This window comes from Tachypleus tridentatus, chromosome 7 (genome assembly GCF_004210375.1).
Source record: "Tachypleus tridentatus isolate NWPU-2018 chromosome 7, ASM421037v1, whole genome shotgun sequence".
NCBI lineage: Eukaryota > Metazoa > Arthropoda > Merostomata > Xiphosura > Limulidae > Tachypleus > Tachypleus tridentatus.
Window position 1 is genome coordinate 168,658,797 of NC_134831.1, and position 17,041 is coordinate 168,675,837.

Here is a 17,041-nt window from a genome sequence, read left to right on the forward strand (position 1 = left end):
AAAGTTACTCGCTGATCACTTGATGTCAAACCGCCACTTGGCCAAAAACCATATAAACTTTTCAATTAAAACATAAATTTCAGCACCTCATGGACGATAGGATAGAACATACCATACAAATGTGAGGGGAACCACTATAGAGACAATGATATTTCACTTATTTATCAAGTAATCTGATCTCAGATAAAGCAGGGACCATATGTTTTTAATGTTTATATTTTAGTTTCTAACTATACAGCGGTAGAAGAATATTTATTTAACATGATTCCACTTGTAAGCTGGACGCCATTATCGAATTTGAACAGCGTTTACAATGATGTCTGTAAACGTATTGATGACGTATCATCAACTCGTTGCTATGAGTATCTAACCTGCGCTCAAGCACTGTCCTTTTAGTTTCGAATAAGTAATTAAATACTAAACAGTTTGTTTTCTTTTATTATAAAATAGTCATTGTAGTGAGGGCGTCGTTTATCTGTAAGCGTTGAAGTAAAAGTTGGTTAAGTCTACATGCTTAAGGACAGATTTGTTAAACAAAACTAACATGATTTGTAAATGAAAATATAATTATTATAAATGTAATCAATAAAATAGTTTGCTTTTGTTGTTAAGCACAAATCTACACATTGCGCCAGTTGTCAGGTTCACCTGACGATGACCGAAACGTTGTTCACTCCTCTATGTAAAAAACGAGCCGTTTTTACATTATATTTCTCTACAAGTGGGTTTTCTCGACATCACTGATAATCTGTTTTGTCTAGCTGGTAACTTGCTGGCAGATTGCATTTTTTAAATATTTGAAACTTGTGAAAGATTATAATATACCCCGTGCACACCATGGCAATCCTTTCTTCATGTGCCTGAAACGTTCTTGGGTAAACTTCATTTCCATGTTAAACTACATAAAGTCGTGTTGTTATACGTACCTGATAATAAATTGTCGGTCGCACCAATGAACAAAGATGTAACGGTAATTGTTCGATACAATCCATAATGATTCAGTTTTTGGCCACTCTTCACACTGGTGCCATAAATTTGGAGACTTATAACGTTAACAACTAGGGTTCGAAAATCGCATAAGGCACAGTGCAGATAATTTATTGTATATGAAGTTATTCTATAATAGAGCACTACTTTATGTTGTGTATGAAGTTATTCTATGATAGACCTATACTTTATTTTTTGTATAAAGCTAGTTATATTGGAATGCATCAAGGCATTCTGTTCTTTAAAACATTATCACTGTGTTTTGCTTAGGGTTGTCCTGGAATAGACCATTGCTTTCTGTTCAAAATGGAAGTATTCTTGAATTAGTCAGTACATTTGGTTCTAAGGAAAACATTTTGTTATTTATATATTTAGTCCTCTGCTAGTACAGCGGCAAATCTATGGACTTACAACGTTAAAATTAGGGGTTCGATTCCCCTCGGTGGACTCAGCAGATAACCAATGTGGTTTTGCTATAAGAAAAAACACACACACACTTTATATATTTATCCTGAAAGTGAAGAATATCATTTCTTATAAAACTATCTTATCGTTTATGATGTTATTCTGTCAGAGCTGGATGTCCTTTGTTACTGGGTCTGTCCACAGGGACTGAATACGTAATGGTAAGCTAACCTTTACACGTTATATCATTTATCCAGTTTGATGTACAGATATAAAAACAAAAACTTCTTAAGAACTATCTGTGTAAAGCTGTTCTATCTTTGAGCTCCTAGTTAGGAGGAAAAGAACTTAGGTAAAAGCACTCGTCACCAACTCTTTGAAAAATGTTATCTGAATATGAAGTTTTCTGTCACTATTATATCATATCGACGACCTAATAATGTAGGGATATTTTTATGATATGGTAACGTAAACCTCGAAACTATAAGTTTATACTCGAAATACTCAAACCACTTCTAAACACAGGCCAAAAAACAAACAAAAAACTATAGTCAACAAATGAGGGCTGCATGAAGTTATTAATGTTTTATTACAGTTTTATATAAGCCGTAATCCAGAGTAATAACAGCTTTTACAAGTATACAACAAATTTTTATTACAGGAACAACTCATTTTAATTTTTATAACCACAACAGTGGATCAACAGTAAACCACACGTTGGTACGACGATAGTTAATTATACGTTATGGAAGAAAGAAACATAAGAGTTAATATTCCTTATTTCAAAACAATTATATGCCCAATCAAAAGTAAGGGACTGCAAGACTTGAAGTGACACGGTCGATGATTGGTTCATTTCTGCCATACAACAGTCCCATATAAGGTTTGTTCTCTTTTATCATTACAAACACTTGAATTTGGTGGTTGTGTGTGATAATTTTCAGGATATACAAATGACGTAAGAAAACCTATATAAAGAATAAAACAGGTAAAATTTGGCTACTAAATAACACAAGTTGTAGATATTTAGATAAAAATAATGGATTTTTATATATACAATATATAAAATAATATATACAGTAATAATGTTTATAAATTTTTAACTAATACGGGTAACAATTTTCTATTTGTACAACATTTGATAGGATATTTGATTGGTTTGTTTTGAATTTCGCGCAAAGCTACACGAGGGCTATCAGCGTTAGCCGTTCCTAATTTAGCAGTGTATGATCACCCACCGCCATAATTTTGCAGTAAGGTTGATGTAACACTGATAGTTTATTATAATAAAATTTTGTCGTAATACACATATAATACAATAATTAACACTATGTATGAGTTTCATTAAATAAATCTAAAGAGTTATTAGCATTACCTTCTTTGTCTTGTTTTGTTGATGGAACCGCAACGTATTTAGTTTTCTTTTTCCTCCCTGAGCAATAAAGTTACACATGAAAGAATGTTCCACTTCTGATAAAAAAAAAACGCCCCCTTCTAGATGGACTTTATTTCTTTACAAAGGTAAAGTGTGGTTTTAAAATTAAAGAAACTGCATTTGTGATAACAAAACACACTGAAAGTTTGGTTTGTGAAAATAATTTTATATATAGGTAATTCTTACATATCTTCCATCTGTTAAAAATTTTAACAAATAAGTGAATTATTAGTTTTCTCACTAACGGTTATTTTTCTTAATAAACATTAGGCATTGGAATCTATTTATAATTTTACATAAACATATATTATTACTGAGTAAAGATAAAAATGATACAATTTTAATAATGAATCATTCCTAAAATCCTTTATTCAATGTTTTCAAAATATTAACGAAAAGCATAATACTCTGAGCGTTTAAATCCCATTTTCGTAACGCAGACACTAAATACGCGTTCGCGAGTTCGAATCCTCGTCACACGAAAAAAACTCGTCCTTTCAGCCGTGGGGGCGTTATAATGTGACGGTCAATCCCACTATTCGTTGGTAATAGAGCAGCTCAAGAGTTGGCGGTGGGTGGTGATGACTAGCTGCCTTCCCTCTAGTCTTACACTGCTAAATTACGGACGGCTAGCTCAAATAGCCCTCGTGTAGTTTTGCGCGAAATTCAAAACAAGCCAAACTCTAATTTAGTAGCGATAGATTTCAGGGAAGACAAACAGTCTTGAAGAAATAAAATATATGGTGTTTGATCTGCAACTGATTCGACTTAGAATAATTTAATTTTACTTTTAGAATTGTCAAACTACAGATTATTTGAAACAGAGTTTCAGTACCTTTATCTGTACAGAAGTAGCAATATAAAATAACTGAATACATTTTAAAATACATTAAAGATGAAACATCTTATTGTTAATTTATTTCATACAAACTCTCATAACTTACCAATCAACGAAATACTTCCGATCAAACAAAATGTTCCAAACCATCCAAAGTAAGGAATAATTACTTGAAATATTAGAGGCCAGATAATAACAGAAGTACCCTACGTGAAAATACACATAAGTCAGCAGTTAGATATATAACAAGTAAATATATCAGAAAACTGACTTATAGGAAAAATGATAGCATATAGTAATTCAACCTTTAATGGTTAAAAAATAAATATAACATTGAAATGATGCATTAAATGAACGAAAATATATGATTTCTGAGTAATTAAATAGTTAACAAATAAGTATATTATTATGAAGGGAAAAATGTGTAATAGAATAAAATGCTCAGTCATTGCGATATTAAGTATTTAAAAATAAAAGTAGACTAAAGTATCAAATAGAATAAATTATGTAGTCTTTCAGCAGTTAACAAAAATAAGACTGATTTTTGATCTTAAAGAAATGATGCTTTTGGCGCCAAAGATGTTATACTGGTCGTTGCTTCAATAATAATTTTTGACATTACCAGAGAATACATATACATCTTATAGCTTGTCAGTGAGCTGTAGGTACACGTATATGACTTGAGTTACTTACCGATGAAAAATAGATCATTCCGTAAATCATAGCTGTGTGTTTCTTTCCAAATACTTCAGCAACAGCGGCAGGAATGCATACAAACTCAACAGGAAACGTAGCATATAGGGCACAAATCCACATTATAAACATCACTTTTCCACCGTAAGGTGTCGCCACTAGCGTAAACAGTAGCACTGTTTTCAATCCCATCAAAATTAGGTTTGTTGTCTGCATATTAAATATGTAAAACAGTTTTACAAAAAGCGTAAGTTCAACTTGGATTTAATAGTTTGGAAACTAGAAAACAAATAGACAGTATGAAATGACTAAAAGTAGAATTAATATCCAAACATTACGATGTTGTAGTAGACCACTATGTTCTGTATTACAGATTAAAAACTGTATTTAAGAAAAGCTAAAATCTATTAGCAGAGTTTTATCTGATAACGTCACAGTTATATATGTTCGTTTTTTACGGTTCAAAAATGGTAAGATGTGCGAAATTGTGAATTAAGTGCCACACTGCCTACACGTTGCCGATTTATCCTGCAAGAAAACAAACAATTCTCAAGGTCAATATTTTTCAAGAATAAGTTGGAGGTCTAGGTGAGGAGCCTTACAGTTCCAATTTTGACTATACTTTTTGTATTTTCAAGAGGAGGTATACTGACCTCTATTGATTTTGCCGTGTATATATGAATAAGATTCAAGTGAGTATAGGTGGGACCATATAATAGCCCTTGCCATTGGAGGCGATAGAACTGATCTTATCAACTCACTAGTAGTATCATTAGGTACTGATTCGGTAGCCATTCTTTTACCTATGAGCTTGTCTATGGAGGGAAAGAGAACCTTTAAAAATTATAAGATACACAGTCTGCCGATGAAATGAAAATAGCTGTTTGTACACTAAGATAATTAGAAATATATAGTTGAACACTACAGATGTTTTGTCTTGATATTCGAAAACAGACGTAGTGACTGAATAGTTTAAATAATAATTTTGACAAGCCCAAATCTTAAATTATTTGATGTAAAGATATGACTAACAGCTGAACCTCCTTCACTTGGAGACTAGAGAGAATATTCTACGAAGGGATGTTAGGTAGAAACCTCTCAACAATAACTCCTACTAAGGACTTCAATTTATCAATTTTGGTTCTAATTTTTCAGCTAATATATCTTCAGATATTAATAGAGTACCATATCTGGAGAGCCAGCAAGCTCTTTTCGATGAAAAAAGTAGCACCTTACAAAGTAAAGAATGTTAAATCTCAAAACAAGGTACAGGAGATGATGAGCGTGTTCTTATATTTGTTGTTATTTACCTGGTACGGATTTTCTTTTATTCTGATTATCCTGGAAAATAGAAGACAGTTCTGCAGAGCCTATTGACCCCAAATATCCCGAAGCCTTAGAATGCGATACTGTCACAATTGGATAGCGCAGCAATACTAGGTTTTATTTAGTACTAAACCTAAATACCACTACCAGACACAATGTTTATAACAACCATTAAAATGTTGTTTTTTATTTGTCATTATGCACAAAGCTATTTATAGTATTGAATTTGTATCGTTCCCACCCACGGATATTGATTTATTTTGCTTTGAATTCCGCGCAAAGCTACTCGAGGGCTATCTGTGCTACTCGTCCCTAACTTAGCAGTGTAAGACTAGAGGGAAGGCAACTAGTCATCACCACTCACCGCCAACTCTTTTACCAATGAATAGTGGGATTGACCATGCCCCCCCCACAGATATTGTAATATGGATTTCAGCTTTACAAGACTACAAGTTTCAACTGAGTCACAAGTTGGAGAAATAAGAATATTTGACACTGGATGGCCTAGTGGTTAGGGCGCTCGATTCGCGACCTGCGTGTCGCGAGTTCAAATCCCTCTCACCGAACATGTTCGCTTTTCCATCCAAAGAGACATTATTTGATGATGGTCAATACCTCTATTTGTTGGTAAAAGAGTAACTCAAGAGTTAACTGTTTGTGGTGTTAACTAGTTGCCTTCCCTCTTGTCTATTCATGCTAAATTAGTGATGACTAGCACAGATAGTACTCGTTTAGCTATGAGAAAGATTTCAAACCGAACCAAACTAAATCGACACTGGCACTCAACTACTCTGATAAGAGGTGACGAGCCAAATGAATCTGAAGGCACCACTCCAGAGCCTCTCATCTACAATAATTCAAGACCAGAGAACTTTGTTGCAGAGCTTCAGGCACCTATATTCACTTGAGTGGATGTTTGGATCCTAGAGAAGGTAAAATGTAGGGACATAATCTTTTCTGGGATGGCCTCCAACACCAAGTATATCGAGGGAAGGGGGTGTCTAACAGTTGTTTGTGTTGATTGAAATGTTAAAATCCGATCCTATTAGTTAAACAGTGTATCATCAATAACATTAAATGGTAGTATTAAGCATTTATCATCTAAATAGAAATATGCTTTTGACTATTAGGATTCGTTTATGTTTTGTCCACAACAAGCTTTCGATTGAAGGTAGTATGGGAAATATGACTGAAATTCTGGAGTTCCACTTTAAACTTTGAAAAAGTTTTCTTTGTTAGGTTGTAACAAAGTTCCTTCAAGCTGATTGAGAAATATCCAACAATGTCATTAGGAAAATTCGATTTCAGTTGGACATATTGTAAAATAAAACAGATGCTAATTTTTAAAGACGTACAGAAACTCGTGATGAGTTCTTTACCTTGAAAAATAGTTTGTCCTGAATTAGGCCCATAACCAATCTCAGAACGGCGTGAACAATTGCAGATGCAGATCCTGTTGTGGCGAGAAATATGTCGTCATCTATGAATGTTTGTCCGTAAGTCTAAACATAAAATATCTGTTAGATTAGTAACACTTCGGAAACTTATCCTAATTCGTACATATCTACAACTTTCTTATACACCAGTACTAAACTTTATTGTGGAACTATTTATTTATTCTCGTTTTAGTTTGAACTAATTTAAGTACTACAGCTCTAGAAGTCAGATGCCCATTCAAATGTTTTTTTTGTTGTTGTTGTTTTTTGAAATTTCGCGCAAAGATTCATGAGGGCTATCTGTGCTACTCGTCCCTAATTTGGCAGTGTAAGACTAGAGGAAAAGCAACTACCCACCCACCGGCAACTCTTGGGTTAATCTTTTACCAACGAATAGTGGGATTAACCGTTACATTATAACGCTACCACGGCTGAAAGAGCAAGCATGTTTGGCACGATGAAGATTCGAACCCGCGACCTAACGAGCGCCCTAACCACTTGGCCATGCCAGGCCCGTCCTGTCAAAATCAGAGAAAATATTCACTACAGTTTAATACTACAATAACATAATCAACCGAAACTTCCCACATCATTGTTTCTTTGTCAGCTAAGACTCATGAAGTTCTATACACACACAAAGTTTTCGATTAATAGCAACATTTTTCCAATCACGAAAATAAACTTTATTAAATTGCAGAAAAACTTTCGTCACAGTTTAGTACTTTCGCTCGCGCGTCCCTCATTTTTGAGTGACATGGTTTTACGGTAATATACCTTGTCTCACACATTAGTGACGTACAATATGTTGTTAAGTCCATACAACACAAATACGGTTCACAGCACTTTAAATTTGTAAGGGGATATATAAGTCTGGTTCGTAAAGCTTATTCTAAAGCTTTTGTTATGGTTTTAAAATAATGCTTAAGCAGAAAAAAACTTACTTTTATACACATGTATTATATGACAACACAAAACATGATTATATATATGTATATTACAAAACAAACATCTGAATTGTAAATCATTCTCGAAAATAATGTTGCATTGTTTTATTTCTTACTTGAGTTATTTATTACAAAAATAAAATATACCTCTTGTTAGAACAAAAATGACGTGAGTGACATGGTTTTGGAATTAAATGGACTTCCAGTGAGGCCCATATCACTCATTTGTTGAAATTAACATATTTATACCTAATAATCCTAAATCTGGCAAAAAAATTATATTCGATACATAAAGGGGAAATTAGGTCAAAGCAAAATTCTACAAATATGAGGATCGAATGTGTTAAAATCAATTCTAGATTACTCAATAGGCAGACTAAGCACGTGCTTACGGCTCCAGCAAAGCAGGGCCACCTCCCCCCCAAAAGAATTTATATCTCGAAAAGCATGGAAGAAGTCATTATTGTAATCACAAAATCTAGAGAGTAGCTATTTTAATCTTAGCATACATCTAAGTTTGGTTTCACTTCGAAAGATAGAAATTTATTTTACGGTTTAGAATCGTTTTTATTTTAAATTTGGATATATATGAGACACCATACTCTTTTCAGTACTTAGGGCTTGTAAAGGCCTTAATCCTGGCCCTAGTTAAAATAATTTGAATGTTTAGTACTTCCGGCTTTATTAAGTACATTAGCTATTTACTACTTCTAGCTTATTGGTATAAATAATTTAAAGATACCACTTCTGTTTTCGTTATATGAATAATTAGATAGGTAATATTCTTGCTTCATGATTTTCATAATTTAAATATATATATATATATATATATAACCTCGAAATTAGTTTAAGGAATTATCACAACATCCTAAGAATTACTTGAAAAATCCCTAATAATCGGTGTACTGTGGATGTATGAATTTTTTATAGCAATAAGCTAGATAATGGGCAATCCAATAATTTTAATGGTACAAGTCCGTAAACTTAAGGTTGACCCATTTGGACGCACTAGTGCACTGTGATAAACTGTTTTTTTTTTTTAATTATTCACTCCTGCTGGTTTTACAATTGTACTTTAATAATCATATGTTGAATTTACTTTTTCTCATATTTTTCTTTACTGAATAACAATGTGTTTTAACTAAAGAAAAAAACATTAGGTAAAAGTAATAAGTGTATAAAATTCAAATATAGAATATAACACGAGTGGCTTTGTTTCTGATTTAAGAAGAATGAAGATATTAAATAGAATTAACGCAGATCAATAACCATAAGAGAGTTGAAAACATTACTGAGTTAGGTAGTGTCATTACTTTCAACGCTGGCCCAGTCAAATGGACATCAAGAGTCAAGACACGCCCAAAGATAATGAATGGTGGTGACAAGATCAATTATGATTTGGGTTTAGTATTATTTGCAAGTTGTTGGGTTGTTCCTTTAGAGAAATGGGGAGGTAGCTAAGTCGGAATAACTAACGTATTCTTATTACTGTGTGAGATATTATCCAACCATCGGCCAATAGGTTTGATCTAGAAATTCTCCTTGGTACCGAGATCATCACGCAACAGAAACCTATATGTTGAATATCTAAGGGTAAAGCTTATTTGGCTTCAGCGTTAACAAACTCTATCTCTTTATATCGACATTGCCATAAATTCAAGAAAACTGGGTGTGTGAGTGTTTTATAGAGAAAATGGCCTTGGTGTCTTGAAGCTTCAAAAACTAGTTGATACTCATGTGCAGTGCTTACAGAGCTTTCAAAAACTAAGTATATTAGATTAAACCTTACAGTTAAAGTACTGCTTGTCTTCTGTGTAATACAAGAGAGAATGTAATGCATACAACTCTTCAGTGAAACCTGACTTTGTGTTAGGTATACTTTAAGCAACCAGAGGGTTTCAGGAAACCGTGATACACTCTGCAGAATCATTTAGTTTTGAACCAGTCATAAAAATGAAAATTGATAAACAGCACCAGTTAAGAGTATCCGAATTATTCAAGCAAATAAATGAAAAGTTTCAGTGGTGAACGATATTAAGCTATAGTGGGATGGACTGGTAACTGGATTTAGCAACTTCAACAAACGTCAGACCCATTTATTTAACCTTTCCTATTCACAAAATCTATAGGTATTTTTAAAGAGCTTTGCATATCAAGTCCTTAGGGCACACTACTGGGCCCATGTGGTTGTGAAAAGTATAGTGACATGAAAGCACACTCCTAGGAAAAATGGTGGGAGCATTTGAACATATTCCACAGACAGACATGTCCAATGTGAAACTGAAATATACAAGATTCTGTGAAGAAACTGTAGACTTGAGAAGTGCAGAAAGCCAAAACAGGATATATAGCTTCCAAAGATTTACAGGGTCCACGTTTTCACTGCAGAGTCGCTGGCCAATTCGTAGACCAAGGATTCACAGTCCAGCTTACGTTGGGTAATAACAGTTTTTTTTTTAATATATAATTTTTCATTCCCTTAAAGGTGTAAGAGAGGACAAAAAGAATGTTCAGTACCTTTTAACACTTGATTATCTGAGCTACTACAGTAATTTTTGTATCTCTGAGATGGAACTCAGGATGAACTGACAGGATTTATGAGGGTTTAATAAAGTACACAATGCGTAAACAAAATGTTGGTTGTTTTTGAATTTCGCGCAAAGCTACTCGAGGGCTATCTGCGCTAAACAAAATATTAGGGTGGGAATAAGACCCTTGAGGAATATTGGAGGAAGGCTTGTGCCTGATTATTATGAAATGGTTAAGTTACTAAATTCAGCTTTTTATTCAGTTTCTACTACCGTAGACTTAAGCAGTATCCCTTATCATGAGTAACTGTTAGTTGAAGACAAAGTTGAACATGACGTTTCTTATCAATTTTGAGCTTATTAAAATAAAATTGCGTAAGTTTAAGGAATATGTCTCCCGGGCTAAATAATACTTTCCCAAGGGTTCCAAGGAGGTCATGGACTAAATATGTGAGCCACTTCCCACAATTATTCCTTTAATAGTAGACAAGTACCAAAATATTGGAAAATAGTTCAAAGTTAAGAAAAAACATCCTTTACATTCTAGATAAATACAAAATAATATACATCTTATCTAAACCAACAGTTCACCTTTGCGGCTTCTTCAGGGTTTATATAAGTAACTGTTTGATATATTATACAGTTACGTATATTAACCCTGAAGAAACCGTAACGGATAAACGTTGGATTAAATAAAAATATATTCTTTTACATTTGTCTGGAGTGCGCATAAAGGTCGTTCTTTAACTTTTATTAAAATATGTCAACCTCTCCAGTATGTATTACAAATTTTCAAAGACAACAAAATATTAGAAATTATGTCACTCCTATCTTCAAGAGAAGTAATAGAAATTGTCAAAGTAGTAGTCTTTGTAGATTTAGGCAAGACAGAAGCCGTCTTCAGCTAAGACAATTTTATTTTACAAACAGTGTGGTTAGTCTATAGAATGAGTTACTTTCGGATGTTGTGGAGGCAGTACATTTGGGTAAGTTTCAAAGAAAGCTTGATAAACGTATGAATGATAAGGGCTAGCTTAGTTATTTTTAGTTTGCTTTAAAGGACAGGACAGGACAGGACAGCCGAAATGGACAAACAGGTCCCTTGTTATCCCTAAACATTATGTTATGTCAAAAATACATTAAAAACGATTTAAATGCATTTTTTTATTCATCTTCAAGTTTTGTTCAAGAAATATTAGTATTGGCACTCGGTATATTTCATACATGATGGATGATAAGACATCTGAAAGAAACATAGATGCTGATTGCAAAACTGAAGGAATTTGTTTGGTTATGACTGTTTGAAACTGAAGTCAAATCTATGAAGATTTCAGGTTCCTATATGAAACATCACAATAGATCCAAAATTATCTTTTTGCTAAAACTTGCACATAAAAAGAAATAAATGGAAAAGCAGCTCATGGAAATAGTAATCTTATAATAAACTTCCTTGTACTATTATAAAACCTATATAAAAACAAACTAAAGTTTAACCTACGTAAACTGTTCATGATATTTGCACAAATTAAGTAAACAAGCATTGATAATAAGCTTGTTCTAATAAATTTTTTTGTGTTTTGGTTTTATTTTAATATTAAATGTCTTGTAACCTGGCATAAAGCCTCACCTTTATGGAAACATTCAGTGAAGGGAAGGAATCGTTTGTATGTTTTTTTCTAATTTATATATCCCTAATATATCATGACAAGACTAGAGGGAAGACAGCTAGTTATCACCACCCATCACCAATTCTTGAGCTACTCTTTTACCAACGAATAGAGATTGATCGTACGTTTAACGCCTCTGCAGCTGAAAGGACGACCATGTTTAGAGTGACGGGGATTCGAACCCGTGACCCTGAGATTACGAGTGGAGCGCCTTAGCCACTGGCCATGCCAGGCCGAAAAGGAATAAACGAATTGTCTCTTTTTAGTGGACACCTGGCACGAAAACCAACCCTGATGACAAACTTCAACCAATTGTCGATGACGATGAACACACTTGAAATAAAAATGTATCTCAAACTTATAGAATGGACGAAACTTCAGTCTGCTAGTAGCCATCAGGCATGAAGATCCATCATGATGACAAACTTCATTCAAGATATGAAATGGACGAAGATTCCCCCTGTTAGTAGCTATCTGGCATGAAGACCTACCCTTGTGACAAATCTCAACCAAGTTATGTAAGCAATGAACCTTCACTGTGTTCGTAGCTATCTGGCCTGAAGTCCTACCTTGAAGACAAGCTTCAATGAAATTACTGAATGGACGATACCTTACTGTTCTAATGACCACCTGGTATAATGACTCACCCTACTATAGCAACTGTATTGCTTAGCTTTAATATTATATACAGTAAGTGAAGTCGCATATAATTTTTAATTGAACACAGAAGTCTGATACAGAGTTTTGTGAATTATGATAGACGTGAATTGGCAGAATCCATCTGATATCAAACCAATAATTAATTTTAATATGTAAATAGGATTAACACTTGTATGTTAAACAGAATTTGGTATTTAAGAAACTTCTATTATGTTTGAATAGCTTATTATGTATTGACAAAGTATTGTAAAAAATACTGAACCTAATATTCATGTTTAATATGCTGCAACATTATATTTTCCCGTAATTTGCTACTAAGTAAAATTTGTATATAATATAGGTGTTTGTAATTAAGATTGCTTTTCTCTTTAAAGTTCATAAAGAGGCATATTTTACACACCAAGCATGTTATAATGTAACAATCAGTCCCACTATCTCTGATTAACTATGAGAAAGAGAAACGTCGTTACATTCTATTGTGAACCAATCACAATTAAGAACATTCGTGTAATCAGTTTGCGGCGTATTTATAGAATAATTACTGGTAGAAATCAATTAGTGTAACAACATCCAACACGTAGAAGAGGAAGCAAATTTTGGTGACAGTGCTTTCCAACAACTTGTCATGTTCCTTAGCAACAAGAAATAATCTACTCGTGTTATTAGTCTACGTACTGAAAGTATAAACTGAAATGTATAGACAACAAAATTGGAAAACTATTTGTTGGTTTTTAAATTTAGTCACCGTTGATTAAAGAGGTTTTAATATATTTAAAACATTGGTAATATAATAGAAAATAGTTTAATTCAGATATATTTTTTTACTTTCATGTTAAATTCTATGGCCAGGTAATCTCACAATACATCTTTACTTTAGGCTTATTATGCCAACATTCACTACACTTTCAAGGAACACCCGCTCTTTTGCACCCCGTCACTAAAATCATAATAGGCAAGCAGTAAAAAAACAAATTCTGTATGGATAAATGCATTTTGGCTTTTATGACTCCTCCTATTTCAAGAATGAAAACTTGGCATGACGTGACACACAGAGGCTTTTATATACGTTAGATATTATTTAACATTTTAGAAGTAAATTTTTCATAATTAGGGAAGTACGCTATTTTAAAGAAACTTTGTTTTTTATCGTAAAACTATAGCAGCTGATACTTCAGTATTTGATAGTTTCATAATTAACTGTAAATTATGAGTATTTCATGTTCCCTTTGTACAAAATTAAGCAGGTTTAAGTCAAATATATAACAATAAAAACATTACCTTATAAAAAGAAGTCACAAACATTGTTGAGTGAACCGAACTAATAAAAGTTAGTATGAAGAGATAAAATTCTTTCGTCTTCAAAGCTTCTTTTGGTGTCACAAAGGTTTCTCTTGCAAGGGATGGTTGTGCTTCTTCCTCTTTCCTATTGGTTGAACTTCCTTCTGACATCATAGAACAGTCTTCTTCAAACGCTAACATACAGACTTTGTATTCAGGATCTGGTCCTGATCTCAATGATGCAGAACTGTTTTTAGCTTCTGTCTGAACTACACTGACTGGTCTGTCAGATGCATTTTCTATCTGCTTTTAAAGAGATATTGTCTGTTAATTTCTACAACAGTCCTGGTGCCTATCTTAATACTCTATAAATTCTGAATGGTAATAAATCTGTGTCTAGGAAACCAGTGTTACTTACAGTCTGAAATACTTCAGTTTTTTCTAACTTTATATTCAATACATTATCATTAATTCAAATATCACTCGACACAAGGTTATGAATTATGTTTTTGGTCACATGAGGTTTGAAATTAATGGTCTTAATTGAATTGATACAATTTAATTTACCTGTCCTATTAACTGATTATGAATTAAAAATAATGTTACATTTGATATCCTGGTGATAGGTTATTATAAGATATCCGTAGCTATTTTATTCGTTACAGGAATTCAAAGGTGTACTGGTAGTTGTATCTTCTAAAAATATGTTATATTAGTTATGGATAGAAGAAAACAAATTTATTCAACAACATGAGAGAATAAGACATACTAAGCTAAGAAAGTATGACTGGAGACTAGACGTTTACTCAAAAACATGGGCAGTGTAAAAGGATTAGGTATATTCATCCAGGAAAGTGAGACTGTAAGTTAACTCAACAGCATGAAAAGACTAGAGACCTTCATCCAGGAAAGTGAGACCATACGTTAACTCCACAACATGAAAGGACTAGACCTTCATCCAGGAAAGTGAGACCATAAGTTCACAGAACAACATGAAAGGACTAGAGACCTTCATCCAGGAAAGTGAGATCATAAGTTAACAACATGAAAGGACTAGAGACCTTCATCAGGAAAGTGAGACTATAAGTTAACTCAACAACATGAAAGGACTAGAGACCTTTATCCAGGAAAGTGAGGCTGTAAGTTAACTTAACAACATGAAAGGAGTAGAGACCTTCATCCAGGAAAGTGAGGCTGTAAGTTAACTTAACAGCATGAAAGGAGTAGAGACCTTCATCCAGGAAAGTGAGGCTGTAAGTTAACTTAACAGCATGAAAGGAGTAGAGACCTTCATCCAGGAAAGTGAGGCTGTGAGTTAACTTAACAGCATGAAAGGAGTAGAGACCTTCGTCTAGGAAAGCAAGACCTAAGAATAAAGGTTTACCCAACAACATGTGGGAATTAGAGATTCTCATTTAGGAAAGAAACATTACAGGTTTATCCATCAAGATAAGCAATATGAAAACATCATGCATTCTCATTGCAAGTAACAAAGACTGAAAGTTTACTCAGACTCTGTCAACAGTTAGATCTATCAAATAATTGTTTCCTTCTGTCAAGCAACTGTAAAAGACTATATTTGTACAATGAGCTACATATCCTCTACTCAACACGATCATTAAATACTGACTTTTAGAATCATAAGCCTTCAGACTTATGACTGAGTCACCAGAGTGCTAACATTAAAATTATTTTAGTGAAAGTTATATGCTTAAATACATAGCTTTTGCTTTCAATACTTGCAATACACATGCTGTGATCACCTGAAGGTTTATATTATTGTCATTAATTGTTTTTGATTCAATGAAGTAAATAGTACTGCTGAGCACAAGATGGCCTACAAAATAATCTATGAAATGTGTTTTACATACTTACAAACCTTATATCTCTTTAGTTAGAAAATTACTTAAGTTTTATACAGTGTGATTGTTTTTCAAATATCTGCCATAAGTGAGCACTATTTGTTGATTACTTTAGAAAGTGAGGGTAAATGTAAACTTGAAAAAACATTGTATTGCCCTACAGTAATGTAAAATATCATTTAAATGTTTAAGAATAAAACAATACACACAGCTATATCGCAATGTTACGTATAAAAAGAACATAAACTTTCTATATATATCAATAAAAGAGGTAGAAAATTTAAGTTACTTGTACATCACAGTACATTAATTTACAAAATAAGTTGGCCCGGCATGGCCAGGTGGATTAAGGCGTTTGACTCGTAATCTGAGGGTTGCGAGTTCGAATCCTCGTCACACCAAACATGCTCGCCCTTTCAGCCCTGGGGGAGTTATAATGTGACGGTCAATCTCACTATTCCGGGTAAAAGAGTAGCCCAAGAGCTGGCAGTGAGTGGTGATGACTAGCTGCCTTTCCACTAGTCTTACACTGCAAAATTAGGAACAGCTAGTGCAGATAGCCCTCGAGTAGCTTTGTGCAAAATTCCAAAACAAACAAACAAAATGAGTCAAGGGAGCATTTACACTCTCCTTCACCCAAATCACAAACAGAAAAAAACACACTAACTCTCTAGTAGGATAAATAGCTGAACATAGTACATCTTATACCAAAAAAAAATGTGATGTATTAAGGACAAATAACCTTTATGGTGAAACAAATGATCCCTATTCACGTGGGTGACACTTACATCTAGGAAAAGTGACGATATAGTTATGCATATGTAACGTCAGATTATTTTGATCTGAAACATTTAATTATCACGCTGTGAGAACTTTTCAACTACTTAGCCACTTTCAGTTTCAAGAAGATTCTAAACTCACAACTTAATTTCAACTCTAGTAAACCTAAATCTAATACAGGTCACAGTATCCAGTACAGATA

At 33.5% G+C, this 17,041-nt stretch overlaps 1 protein-coding gene across 1 annotated transcript; it reads right to left on the minus strand.

Annotated features, from left to right (window-relative positions):
• Positions 1-1,840: 1,840 nt before the first annotated feature.
• Positions 1,841-15,612, minus strand: LOC143257857 (uncharacterized). Its single transcript, XM_076516887.1, has 7 exons — positions 15,355-15,612; positions 14,198-14,500; positions 7,064-7,186; positions 4,359-4,568; positions 3,772-3,871; positions 2,768-2,824; positions 1,841-2,360 (listed from the first exon to the last, which is right to left on the minus strand). Exons 1-7 carry the CDS (start codon positions 15,610-15,612, stop codon positions 2,245-2,247), a joined length of 1,167 nt encoding a protein of 388 aa, XP_076373002.1. The 3' UTR covers positions 1,841-2,244.
• Positions 15,613-17,041: the final 1,429 nt, after the last annotated feature.

Coding starts and splice junctions, on each gene's coding strand:
- LOC143257857 (XM_076516887.1), bottom strand. CDS start 15,612: ATGAGAATCTCTAATTCCCACATGTTGTTGGGTAAACCTTTATTCTTA. Junction 2,825..3,771: donor CGGAAGTATTTCGTTGATTG/GTAAGTTATGAG, acceptor TTTATTGCTCAG/GGAGGAAAAAGAAAACTAAA. Junction 2,361..2,767: donor AACAAAACAAGACAAAGAAG/GTAATGCTAATA, acceptor TTCTTTATATAG/GTTTTCTTACGTCATTTGTA.